The sequence below is a fragment of the Coregonus clupeaformis genome, chromosome 21 (assembly GCF_020615455.1).
Source record: "Coregonus clupeaformis isolate EN_2021a chromosome 21, ASM2061545v1, whole genome shotgun sequence".
Lineage (NCBI taxonomy): Eukaryota > Metazoa > Chordata > Actinopteri > Salmoniformes > Salmonidae > Coregonus > Coregonus clupeaformis.
In genome coordinates this window covers 36,160,716-36,175,211 of record NC_059212.1, presented here as the reverse complement: position 1 = coordinate 36,175,211, position 14,496 = coordinate 36,160,716, and the positions used below count along the sequence as shown (strand labels likewise).

The following is a 14,496-nucleotide window of genomic DNA, read 5'->3' as shown; positions in this document are numbered from 1 at the left end:
AATTTCCTGTTGCTTAAGGATTATTTTCCTGCTGTGAGAAACTGGTCAAATTAAGATCCTACATCTGTACAACTATGACTACTGATACTGTGGTTGATTCCTAAACTACTAACGGCACTTGTATGTCACCATCAATACAAGTGGTCCTGTTCCTATTTTTACCCATCCCAACAACTACTGTACAGTTACTGCTCCAACTAATAGTGATATTCATTAGTATAATAATAATCATCATTGACCTTGAGTCATTCAAATGTCCCCTTGTTCCCAGCTTATCCCTGCACTTGGGACACCCTCATGTAATTAACAGACACTATAGTGATAAAGTAAAACTGAGTCAATGGCACTAGTGGTACTTAATTAAAAAAACACTAAAACCTTACAGTTGGGCAATTAAAAGTGTGAAGACTATAAGCGTGAATTACTTTGTTTACATTTCCTTTAGATTGGGGCAGATGCAAGATGATAGCTAGGCAAATGAGATTACACCAAATAAGGTTTTAAAATGTCAGCTCCCGCACGCTCCCCCAACCAACTGTTATGATTAAATTACACTTTTAACATAATTACTGTCTAAAGCTGTGTGGAAACAATGCATACAGACAGAAAGGGAGCTCTATCTGAACTGATACCATCCTTTCTCTTCTCACTGAGCCTTTCTCTTAACCTTTCTTCAGCAGTATCATTTTGAATTAAGGGGATAGGTAGATGCTCTATGCAAGGTCACTGTCTGTTCAGTCCACCCCCCCTCTGTTTTTGTTTCCTCTTCCAGAGGCAGACTATATGAACTAAGGGTTAAAACTGGAATGAATTTAATTATGGAATGAATGGAATTATAATGCGCCCGCAGCAAGTTTTCCTCCTTATTTATTAAAGCAGCTGATGGGCCAGGTTTGATGAGCCACTTCTGGCATAATTGAGTCATCACACAAAGAGGGTTCCTCGCATTCAGAGAGGTTTTATCAGCAGCAAACAGACCTGATTACTGGCAATTACACTCTGATCTAGAGGAAGGAGGGGAAAAAAGAGGGTAAATGTGCGGGGTAACTTCTGTGTTTATAGTTTACCCCGGGAATCATTTCCAGATTAATTTGACATGCTAAGTGTTTTCTGTTTCTGCATAATAAAGAGCAAACAGCAAACAATATATAGCACAATTTACTTTCATATTTCCTTGTAATGAATGTCTAAGTGTATACAGCAAACTGATCATAATTGTATATGTAAAATGGGAGTGGTTGGGGTTTTGTTATCCTCCACTGTGTTTAGAATCAGCAACATGTAAAGTGTTTTTAAACAAAAAAGGTGCGCTTTACAATAATGCTGGTTGCTTGTGTGCAGACAGTGATCCCTTGTCAGTGGAGAGCCAAATTGAAATGGTATATGATGGTAAGGAACACAGAACTGCTTTCACCACCTTTCATTGAAATGCAAATGAATTCATAGTGTAAAACAAGCCCTGCTAAGAGACTATTTTGATAAACACGTTTTTGAAAAAAGTATTTTCTATTTGCGGTGCTGCGACCAGGAAGCCATCGCATGCCCTCTGCTTAAAAAGCTAGCAGCTGGACATTAGAATAGTAGCTAAGAAACGTTTTAGGAGGGGGAGGGTGAAAGCGAGGAAGGGGGAACTCTGATTTTCCTATTCATATCAAAGCCGGCCATCAAAATGATGCATATTATAAACTCTTTAAAATAATAGGGTAATGTTTCTATAAAAGTAATATATTTAATATTCCTTAAATATAAACAAATGGGTCCCAATATTTTCAGTTATTGGTGACTTTCTTATGATGCAGAATTAATAGAGATATGATTGAACTAATAGTTTGACCTCACAAGCAATTGTACTGAAAATAGTCTTAAGGTCTATACAAGTTTAAAGTATCATAGAGTAGTTTGGTCTTTGTAACACTCCAAACTCATCCCATCAAAAATCCTCACAGTATACCTCTTCCAATGAAAGATTGTATATTCAATACCATGAGAAGATGACAGAATGGTATTAAATAAAGTAGAACCAACTGTGGACAGTGACAGCAAGTAGGCTAAAGAGGCTAACACAAGCTAAGCCAGGTAAGGTATGGAGGAAACCATACCGGACTTGCCCAATTCCACGTTATTTCAGTACTGATAATATAAGTTCAAAGAGAGAGAGAGAGAGAAGGAGAGAAAACGCATGAACAATCGCCAAAGTGTAGAACACCAATCCATTCACATAAATACAGTAAAAGGGAAACAGAATATATTCTGATCAGTGGGCTTTCACTTTTTACACACCAAAATACTCAGAGGGGCGCTTCCGGACTTCCAGAGACAACTGTGATTTCAGACATAACAGTCTCCAATGCAGCCATCCTGGCCGCCAAGCAAAGTGTTTGTCTCATGCCAAATGAGTACTTTTATACGGGGGTCTACAAACTGGTTTCTGTCTTATCACTTCTCCAAGACTGAGAAGCTTCAATAAAGGGAACGAGGCTCCACAGAATTCTTAACAGACAATTAGGAGCCTGGCTGGCCAGCCACTATCGCTTCAATGATTTGTTATGATGGCATAACTACAGGGGAAACTTGTTATTGGAGCCAGTTAGCAAGGCGGCCCATAAAAGAGTCAGACGGTGACACCTGCGCTGAGGTGATTTATAAATCTTGTAATCGCTTTCCAAAGTCATCCCAAAGCCTTCCCTTCTAAATTGAGTTAATCTGGACCAGGTCCACACAGTCACAGTGGCACAAAGTCCAGATTGGTTCTTCTTCTTCTTCCACCATCAGAGAGACCATTTCTGTAGTTTTTTCACAAAAACTGGGGCACTTTTATAGTTATATTATTCTATGAAAGATAGCTTTTTAGATGATTTTTTGCAATTAATTATCAAATATCAATCTCAATCAGAACAAAAATTTTGAATATTCAAAAACAGCCTATTGCTTTGTTTTATGGAATGGTTTGCTACCATGCTATCTATAACTACCAAGACTAATAATACCCCAAAGAAAATTAAGCCTACATCACAGGATCGCCACCATTTACATTTGTTTTCTGAGACACAATCAATTAACACCTACAGTGCCTTCAGAAAGTATTCATACCCCTAGACTTATTCCACATTTTGCTGTGTTACAGCCTGAATTCAAAATGGATTAAATATATGTTTGTCTCTCTCACCCATATACACACACAATACCCCATAATGACAAAATGAAAACATGTTATTGTACATTTTTGCTAATTTATTGAAAATGAAACAGAAATATCTCATTTACATAAGTATTCACACCCCTGAGTCAATACATGTTAGAATCACCTTTGGCAGCGATTACAGACGTGAGTCTTTCTGGGTAAGTCTCTAAGTGCTTTGCACACCTGGATTGTACAATATTTGCACATTATACTTTTTTGAATTCTTCAAGCTTTGTCATAGATTTTCAAGCTGATTTAAGTCAAAACTGTAACTAGGCAACTCAGGAGCATTCAATGTTGTCTTGGTAAGCAACACCAGTGCAGATTTGGCCTTATGTTTTAGGTTATTGTTTTGCTGAAAGGTGAATTTGTCTTCCAGTGTCTGTTGGAAAGTAGACTGAACCAGGTTTTCCTTTAGGATTTTGCCTGTGCTTAGCTCTATTCCGTTTTTTGTATTATTAAATATATACAGTGGGGAAAAAAAGTATTTAGTCAGCCACCAATTGTGCAAGTTCTCCCACTTAAAAAGATGAGAGAGGCCTGTAATTTTCATCATAGGTACACGTCAACTATGACAGACAAAATGAGAAAAAAAAATCCAGAAAATCACATTGTAGGATTTTTAATGAAATTATTGGCATATGATGGTGGAAAATAAGTATTTGGTCAATAACAAAAGTTTCTCAATACTTTGTTATATACCCTTTGTTGGCAATGACACAGGTCAAACGTTTTCTGTAAGTCTTCACAAGGTTTTCACACACTGTTGCTGGTATTTTGGCCCATTCCTCCATGCAGATCTCCTCTAGAGCAGTGATGTTTTGGGGCTGTCGCTGGGCAACACAGACTTTCAACTCCCTCCAAAGATTTTCTATGGGGTTGAGATCTGGAGACTGGCTAGGCCACTCCAGGACCTTGAAATGCTTCTTACGAAGCCACTCCTTCGTTGCCCGGGCGGTGTGTTTGGGATCATTGTCATGCTGAAAGACCCAGCCACGTTTCATCTTCAATGCCCTTGCTGATGGAAGGAGGGTTTCACTCAAAATCTTACGATACATAGCCCCATTCATTCTTTCCTTTACACGGATCAGTCGTCCTGGTCCCTTTGCAGAAAAACAGCCCCAAAGCATGATGTTTCCACCCCCATGCTTCACAGTAGGTATGGTGTTCTTTGGATGCAACTCAGCATTCTTTGTCCTCCAAACATGACGAGTTGAGTTTTTACCAAAAAGTTATATTTTGGTTTCATCTGACCATATGACATTCTCCCAATCCTCTTCTGGATCATCCAAATGCACTTCAGACGGGCCTGGACATGTACTGGCTTAAGCAGGGGGACACGTCTTGCACTGCAGGATTTGAGTCCCTGGCGGCGTAGTGTGTTACTGATGGTTGGCTTTGTTACTTTGGTCCCAGCTCTCTGCAGGTCATTCACTAGGTCCCCCGTGTGGTTCTGGGATTTTTGCTCACCGTTCTTGTGATCATTTTGACCCCACGGGGTGAGATCTTGCGTGGAGCCCCAGATCGAGGGAGATTATCAGTGGTCTTGTATGTCTTCCATTTCCTAATAATTGCTCCCACAGTTGATTTCTTCAAACCAAGCTGCTTACCTATTGCAGATTCAGTCTTCCCAGCCTGGTGCAGGTCTACAATTTTGTTTTTGGTGTCCTTTGACAGCTCTTTGGTCTTGGCCATTGTGAAGTTTGGAGTGTGACTGTTTGAGGTTGTGGACAGGTGTCTTTTATACTGATAACAAGTTCAAACAGGTGCCATTAATACAGGTAACGAGTGGAGGACAGAGGAGCCTCTTAAAGAAGAAGTTACAGGTCTGTGAGGGCCAGAAATCTTGCTTGTTTGTAGGTGACCAAATACTTATTTTCCACCATAATTTGCAAATAAATTCATTAAAAATCCTACAATGGGATTTTCTGGATTTTTTTTCCTCAATTTGTCTGTCATAGTTGACGTGTACCTATGATGAAAATTACAGGCCTCTCTCATCTTTTTAAGTGGGAGAACTTGCACAATTGGTGGCTGACTAAATACTTTTTTTCCCCACTGTATATATATCTAGTCCTCGCCGATGACACAAAGTCATAACATGATGCAGCCACCACAATGCTTGAAAATATGAAGAGTGGTACTCAGTGATGTGTTGTGTTGGATTTGCCCCAAACATAACGCTTTGTATTCAGAACATAAAGTTAATTTCTTTGCCACATTTTTTTCCGTTTTACTTTAGTGCCTTATTGCAAACATGATGCATGCTTTGGAATATTTTTTATTCTGTACAGGCTTCCTTCTTTTCACTCTGTCATGTAGGTTAGTATTGTGGAGTAACTATAATGTTGTTGATCCATCCTCAGTTTTCTCCTATCACAGCCATTAAACTCTAACTGTTTTAAAGTCACCATTGGCTTCATGGTGAAATCCCTGGGTGGTTTCCTTCCTCTCCAGCAACTGAGTTATGAAGGACGCCTGTGTCTTTGTAATGACTGGGTGTATTGATACACCATCCAAAGTGTAATTAATAATTTCACCATGCTCAAAGGGATATTCAATGTCTGCTTTTTTTATTTGTACCCATCTACCAATAGGTGTCCTTCTTTGCGAAGCATTGGAAAACCTCCCTGGTCTTTGTAGTTGAATCTGTGTTTGAAATTGACTGCTCAACTGAGGGACCTTACAGATAATTGTATGTGTGGGGTACAGAGATGAGGTAGTCATTAAAACATAATGTTAAACACTATTATTGCACACAGAATGAGTCTATATAACTTATGTGACTTCTTAAGCAAATTTTTACTCCTGAACTTATTTAGGCATGCCATAACAAAGCGGTTGAATACTTATTGACTCAAGACATTTCAGCTTTCATTTTTAATTCATTTGTAAAAATGTCTAAAAACATAGTTCCACTTTGAAATTATGGGGGAAAGGTCAAGGGGTGTGAATACTGTATGCCATGTTAATTTGCATCTTTCAAATCGTTAGTGAACATAGGTTTTTCAAAACACTATCAAGGACTAATTCATGGACAGGTGTTTGGGGGAAAGAAGTTCCAGCCCGGGTGTCTGTCATCACTACAGAGTAATCCTGACCATTGTTTCTTCCCAAGGAGACCCTTTTCAGGCAGGAGGAGTGTTGCCTGAATGCTACCAGGTGGTCGGCAATTTGGAGAAACGTAGTAACCGTTCAAGCTAATCCCGTGCCACAAAAGGCAGGTCTCCCGTGCCCAGAGGCCTCCGGGTGGGAAAAGTTTACGTAGAAAACACACACACTGTACACACTCTACACACACACAGTGTGTGTGTGTCTGAAAGGAGCCAAGCAGCGCAGTAGCACTGATTCCTAATCAGATTGCACTGAAGTGAACAGCTCGCATGGCAGCTGTAGTTTTCCCAGGGTTAATTACCTTTCACTGCTCTCTAAACAAGTCAGCTGTTCCTGTCATTAAACAACTCCACTCCATCTCTGCTCCTCTGTCCTGTCCTGTCCTCCAAACACACACACACAAGCACTCAAACACACAAATGCACACAAACATACGCAAACACATATACAAGAACAGACACACACGTTAAGTGTGCACGTACATGCAAAAGCAAATACACACAAACACACGCACGCACGCACATACAAACACACAAACTATTCCTGTCTTCTCATCCTCCACAGCCACACACATCCAAACATGTACAGTACATGGAGCCCATAGAGCGCAAACTGGGAAAAAGGGAAATTATTCCAATAACCACTTGGTCACTTTACTAATGAAGAGGTGGAGTCAACGGCTGTTAAAATAGAGGCCATTATCCTTTACTTTCAGCTACAAACATTTATTTATGTTTATGCAGATGGGACGCTGATTTCCCAATACTATCCACTCGCCCTGTCAAAGGGAGATAATACCAATCTGTCAAGGTCTCATGTTGTTATCTGGCTCCCAATCTTACTAATTGAGTATATAAAGGAAGTAAATTATCCAAATAAACACACACACGACTCACATACACACATGCGCAGGTGGACAGGCGCTTGCATGCGAGCGTGCACATGCATGCACGCACATGCACACAGAAAGAGTTCAGCTGTGCTGTCATAAATTCTGAAAAATCTCCCAGCTCTCTGAGCTCCATGGCTCAGGACGTTGGGGGAGTTTTAAGTGATTTCACTGTGTGGCAAAATCCCCTGGCCACCTGGATTACAAACTCTAGTCCTTTAACTCATGCCAGTATAAATCCGTGTTAACTGGGATTTACCTCTGGCATATGAATTCTCAGTCTGCGTAAGCTTTGTTTGGAATGAGTTGTACATAAGTATTTTATGGCTTAAAGAGATGCCCGATCGTGAATATCTTATTTTGCTGAAAAAAGGCAAGAAAATGGTTATAAAAGTGTTGTAATTTACTTATTCTAAATGGGGAAAATGAATAAAATAGTTTTCATTGACCATTTTACCGAAAGAAAATAGTTTTCATTGACCATTCTACCAACATTATTCCAAACCAGGAAAAAGGAAAAAGAGTGAAATAATACAAAACTTCTGTGCAGTTAAATGCCTGTAACCATGGCAATGTACACATTCAGTGCTGCAGGTTGCAGTCATATATGTGTCAAAATGTTAGTAATGTGTACTCTTAGCCAGGCTGTTGCTAACATTGATCATGCTTAATATCATGGTGGTTATCGAAGGGATCATGATATATATAACACACATGGCAGGAGCAGCCCTAGAGGATCTGAATGAAGTATTATCCAAAATCTATACAATCTCCTCAAACACACACACACACTCTTCTGGGATAGCAGAGTTAAACCCTGACTATAGTATTTTGTACTTAAAAGGTTAGCAGGACTTTTTTGTCAGTATGAACCGAGCTTGCCAGATCAGCAGATGGTCTGTGATTATGATTATACGCATCAATAAAATGTAAATTTCACTTAACTCTAGGGTTTAATAAAAAAAGATGGACTTTAACCCACTATGCAGTCTGCCGGTCATGCATGATATTTTGATACAATATAAATGATGTAGGATACATAATATACTTATATGGAAAACAGCCAGCTAAAAACTGTTGAGAGTACCTGCAAGCATAGGTCAAGAACAAGGCAGTGAAACGTCTAAATGTAAAATTCAGGAGTATGGTTATACATACAAAAACCATCTATATATTGAATTCTCACGAGCAATCACAAAATGTCTAAGCCAGAAATAAATTTAAGTCAGAAAAATAAACTATTATGGACACGACTTGAATGCACGGACACATATTGAATAACTTTAGAATATTAAGAAATAGCCGAAAAGAATGCTCTGAAATACACTAGCATGTCCACTCAAAAGAACCTTTAAAACTTTACGTTTCACCACTTGGACGGCACTCTCAAAGAGTGAAAGCACACTTAGGTTTGACCAGAGTAGTCACTAAGAAACTACCATCCTGTAATGGAAAATAGAAGCTAAGGAACAACTTGTAGAAAAAAGTATCTTAAACTTAAAAAACAAACGTTGATAATATTTTCAGAATAAAATGTAGAGCTGGTAAAAGACAACACTACAGTACTTCCATAAAAAACAGACATCAGATGTAAAAGAGAGGGTTGCTAGCGAGTAAAGTTACAGTAAGGAAGCAAGCAAGAAGAGGAAACAGCTGGGTCTCGTCCTCTGTCACATTAGCCAACATATCTGGAAGTGACAGTCTCCTTAGGCGCTGCGCTAACCTTTCATGAATCGACTTATCTGTCGAGAGCACTATTTACTCTCAGACTGAAAGCTCTAAACAGGCACAGATACACTCACTCACTCACACTCTCATACGTAGTCACAGAGACACACAGACATTAACATTTCCGACAGGGCAGAATTTTTTGCCTGACTTACCATGCCCGTTAGCCTTTGTTTTGCCTTTCATAGTAACATCAAGGAGGTGATGGTGTAGAAGGAAATCGAGGTGGGGTGGGTGGGTAGCCAGGCTAGTCCAGTGTGTCGCTGCCGCGAGGTCTGTGTGTGTGTGCGCGAGGACACCGTAATATTCAACCGAGCCGCTAAGCTTTTTTTGTAGCCTTTGTGTCATTCACTTAACGACCAATCTCATTAGCTGGCGGGCTACAATGGGCTGAATTATTTTCTGTGTAAATACACCACATGGTGACCCTCAAGGTAAGACCTCTGAAGGTCTTTTTAATCACATAAAAGATGGAATCCCCCAAAAAAAATCTATGACCAAAAGAATGAACAGATTGCCCCTAAAAAAGGCTTGAAAAATTGTAGATATTCAGTTTGAGGTTTGATGTTGACAGTTTCTCGTTTAAAATATAATATTTTGACATGGTTTTATGTATTTAAAACACATTATTATATTTATACATTTATAAGTTAGTGTATGTATGTATGGATGTATGGATTAATGTGTGTATGTATCTATAGATCTGTGTATGTATCTATGTAATAATAATCTGGTGGATGCTTATATTTGTCCTGTTTCACACATGTACAAGTGTGTATTATCTGCATGAGTGAAATTTAAATGTTTTTTTTGCAACTCCCCCTGAGACTCGAAGAGTCTCGAAGAGTGGGGTCATGGCCAGGGCCATTATCAATACCGATCCTGGAGCAATTAGGGTTAAGTGCCTTGCTCAAGGGCACAGACAGATTTTTCACCTTGTCCGCTCTGGGATTCAAACTATAGACCTTTTGGTATTGGCCCAACGCACTAACCGCTAGGCTACCTGCCGCATATGTAGCTATGTATTTACAGTATCTATCTATGTATCTATCTATGTATCAATAGATCTATGTATATCTATATACAGTATCTATGTCTCTATAGATCTATGTATATATATATATATATATATATATATATATATATACGTATGTACAGTATCTATATATGTATCTATAGATCTATGTATCTATGTACAGTATTTATGTATCTATAGATCCATGTATCTTTGTACATTATCGATAGAGCTATGTATCTATGTACAGTATGTATATATATATATATATATATATATATATATATATATATATATATATTTCTATACATCTATGTAAGCATGTGCTTTAGTTTGTTCAAAATTGTTCAAACATTGCACTTTTTATCATTACTGTATAAACTCCTAGAACATTTAATTTTTATTCAAATTTCCATTCAGTCCAAAACCTTTCATACTCATGTAGCTTAAAAAAAACATTGAAAGAAATTGTGTAGAAACATGAAGTGAAACCTTGAGACAATAAAATGTCAAACAGACAAAGGCTGGACATTTTCCGAGAATGTTCTAGACATTTTACTTTTCTTTTCGCTATTTCCCTGATGCTGTGTTTCTGGTGCAGCAGAACTATAATTCCATGTAACATGAATTATTGTAAGTACTTGCAGTCATGACAGCTGTCTATAAGCATCAGGGACATGTCTTTCGGCCAACTTGACCCTTGTTAGAAAACAAAACAAAACACAAAAAGAGAATAGTGCAGCCTGGGACTGTTGTGCAGGGTCACTGGAGATTTTCCAGACAAATGCAGCAGAGAGGAGGGGGGGAGAATAAAAAGGACAGGCTCAGAATCTCATTTTAACAGACCGCACACAATCTGGGCTCCCACAGAACTATCTCTGCCTGACCGCTTTCTATTTATCCCTTATCAGTGTTTACCAACCGCTAGTTTTCTTTCATTCACACTGTGAGGCAGTTCTCTTACTATCAGTCAACAGCTGACACCGTGGAACAGCCTCAAAGGCAAGAGGAAGGGATCAAAACTAAACCAAAGCTGTTTAAACAATACAACAGAGGAAATAAATTCATAAATCCTAATTCTTCTCAACCCACAAGGGTACAAGCAGATCCTTTATAGTTAGGCCAACAAACAAAACCGCAGCCAATGAGGTAACATTACAATCAAGGTAAATTCTAAAATATATTTGGAATAAAAAATTAGCAGAAAAAAATCCCATGTAATTTTAATTAGGGGCATCGCTAACAGCGCCACCATGTCAAGCATATAAAACCACTTACTAAAAACGATACATTTTACATGTATTCTCTTTTTTTAAGGAATACTACCTGTAATTTATTTATAGATAGATCATATTCAAATGATCTGGGTTAATATACGTTTTATATAATATTTCAATATTTCCTAATTATCACTAAATACTTCTCATAGTCTGTGCATCAGGATATCTCTAACTGCTACATGGCAACCAGGAATGTATAGTCTATCCCAGTCAGACTCATCAGGCTCATTTTAAACATATATAACCTTAAGTAAATTGATCTTCAGAGGAGTACTGCTTTATCATTATACAGAATCCATTGGATATATTTAACCCATTGTGGGTTTCAAATTAATTTGATATAGCCAAAGGACAAACATGGCTTACTAAAAAGACATCAGTCTTTTTATGCCTCCTTTCTGAAATCCACTACATATAGATCTATAAGAGGACCTACATTTTAGGCATTAAAAATAGGAAGGAAATTCAAGTGATATCAATTTGGCCCAAACAAATCACAAGCAGCAAAAAGGTTCATTCAGCATTGCTATAACAAATACATACTGCTGTTGTACATTTAGGATTGCAAATGTATTCCCAATCATACACAAACATCACAGTTTTTCTGGAATACTGTTCAAAAGTTAAGTAATTAATTACATTTATCCTTTCCGCAGCTGCTCAACAGCAGATGGAACATTTCTGAAACCTTGCTGAATTAAATCCACATAATTCATTTTCCTGGATTAACTAGGTGAAGTTTTAGTAGGGAAAAGCAGGAAACACAATACACTTGGATGGACATTTTCCACAATCATTTTTGCTACTGTAACTCTTTGCTGCTTGCAGTGTTTCACATTGCTCGACAGCTACTTTCTCTATATTTGACTTGCTCTTCAATCTGAAAATTTAAAAGTAAAGTGTGCTCTTTTCTTGAATAACTGTTTGAATCTATTTGTTGAGTTATGGAGAGATTTGTCAAGTGCAAAGTGACAAAGTTAACAAGTCACTTATAGAACAAGTATGCTATAGAACAATCAATGTATCATCATAGAACTCAACTTATCAAGTTTTACACAAATACAATAAAAAAGTTTGTAATTTCACCTCCTCTGGACAACACAGTCTTTACTCTCCAGGTACCATGGACAGCTCCTGTTGTTGTACTGGAGTGCAGGCAAAGAGCACTAACATTACCCTGTTGTGTAGCAATGGTATTAGTATCCTGCTTGGAGCAGGAAGGGGGCTGCATACAGTACAGCAAGAGGGTAGATTACTTTACTTTATTTCACTACAATACCATATCATCTGTCATCTTTGTGTTGTTGTAACTGTGGTTTTAAAATAACCTCCAAAGATTGACCATATGCTCATGGTTTCAGTGGTTTGTCTCAGTATTATCACATCTCCAACTCTTTTTATTGGACATACCTAACTTTGAAAATATTTCACCTTGCAGCGATAATTATTATACATGACATGGTATATTGGTCTGTATATCACAATGCCTTTTTTGGGAGTTGATAAACAAGTCATTTTGTTGTTTGTTTCAGTATGGTTTTTCAAAAACAAGATACAAAATGTAATATTTGAGAAATCTCTCAAACGATTTAAATGTATGTTCTAAACAGTTCCAACAGGAACATACTGTTTACATGACAAGCTCTGGTGTCCATTTAGCTCTTACTCAAGTGTAAAGACCAAAGTAGGGTGCAAAGAGAGAACTACACAAACAAACATACACATCTTGAAAATAAGTTTCCGCTGGAGGGAATTGACTACTTTAAGGATTTTAATCCAATTAAAGTATTCTTACCCACACAACATGTTACGCCTGAAAATATATTAATTTAATAATGTGGCCTATGCAAAGGAATGGAAAAATAAGTTGTTTTTCTCAATACACAACTCACTTATCAACCCACCAGTTGTCTTGACAAAATCCCTATCTGCAGTATGTTCTGAATAAATTCATTCATTTTCTTCCAAATTAGCCCTTAACATATTCTTCTGTCTTTGCCCTTCTGAGGCATAGGCCTTAGTCTATTGACGGTCCTGATGATAAACCTTTGAAACATCCATCCTTCCCACTAAATCAACAGTTTCCCTGGAGACCTTGTACTGTGTCTCTTCAGAGTTCGTTCAAGTGTAAGGTCTGGACCATGTCTGCCACAGAAGTCTCAATTATTACTTATTAAATCGACCATAATACAACATTTAGAATACAACAGGATTTCATCAAACATTAATGCAACTTTTGCCCAGCATAACCTGACAAAGCTTTGTCTCCAGACACAATACTAATGTGTTCTTAGCTTATACTCTACCTAAATTAAACATACAGCATTCGTGTCGACAGCATTTAATGTTATCTGGATGATCCAAAATAGGTCATGCTTCTTAAAAACCCATTTGAGCAACATAATCTCCTCTCTAGCTGTCTGAGACCTGAGTAGAAGCTGCACTCTGTTTCCAGCAAGGTTTTTCTAAGAACACTGATCCACATCATGGCAACAATCCTGTATTTAGCAGACAGATACTTTCTTGAAGTGCAGACATGACATTTCTAAATATAACACAATTTATATTATTTCTGTATTCATATTATAAAACTATAGCAAACTCATTTTTAACACAGTAGTAGTTAAACTGTCCTATAGCAATAAGCATGTGCATTAACTTTTAAACACTCATATATCTAACACCTTTTTATGAAATCATATGACAGCATCAAACATCAAGAGGATAAAACGCTTGTCTTTCACATGCACTCACACTCAGCGCTTGATGTCAATGACAAAAATACAACCCACCATAACCACTATACATTATTATTATTATATACAATTACTTTTGACACAAACCTACTTCTATGATCCAGAAAGTATGATTTCCCCCCCAATCGCTTGATGGCCGAGCTGGTGCTGTGTCTTTGAAAGGTAGTCCCCAGGAATATGACATACTATGCCTTTGACAGCCTGGAGATAAGCACCTGCGTTCGGGTCCCTTTTTACGTCACACCTCCCCATTCACAGCCCTTCAATATGATGCACATTTGCACATCAACAGCAGACAACCCCCTCCTCATTCTACTCCCACATCCGCAAAACACACAAACAAGAGGCAGATGCATGCGTTAGCCCTCTACACACACACACACACACACACACAAATACACACACATATATATCGTTTTTTTTACCCCTTACATTATGCTTCAAAAACTTTCACTTGCTTTGTCATAGGACTGACTGGGGCATATGCCCTCCCAAGCTTCCCATATCACTCATCATGCAAATGAGCGGGAATG

At 38.1% G+C, this 14,496-nt stretch overlaps 1 protein-coding gene across 12 annotated transcripts in view; it reads right to left on the bottom strand.

Annotated features, from left to right (window-relative positions):
* LOC121535347 (suppression of tumorigenicity 18 protein) overlaps positions 1-14,268 on the bottom strand; it is a 46,265-nt gene extending 31,997 nt beyond the window's left edge. For 6 of the 12 annotated variants that reach the window (XM_041842328.1, XM_041842329.1, XM_041842330.1 and 3 more), the window contains exon 1: positions 9,068-9,192. In XM_041842328.1, the coding sequence (XP_041698262.1) occupies positions 9,068-9,098 (31 nt within the window). In that variant the 5' untranslated portion in view covers positions 9,099-9,192. Of the gene's footprint in view, positions 1-9,067; positions 9,193-14,050 lie in introns of those variants that run through there. The other 6 variants (XM_041842331.1, XM_041842334.1, XM_041842338.1 and 3 more) reach the window with 6 other exon arrangements.
* Between the last annotated feature and the right edge of the window lie 228 nt (positions 14,269-14,496).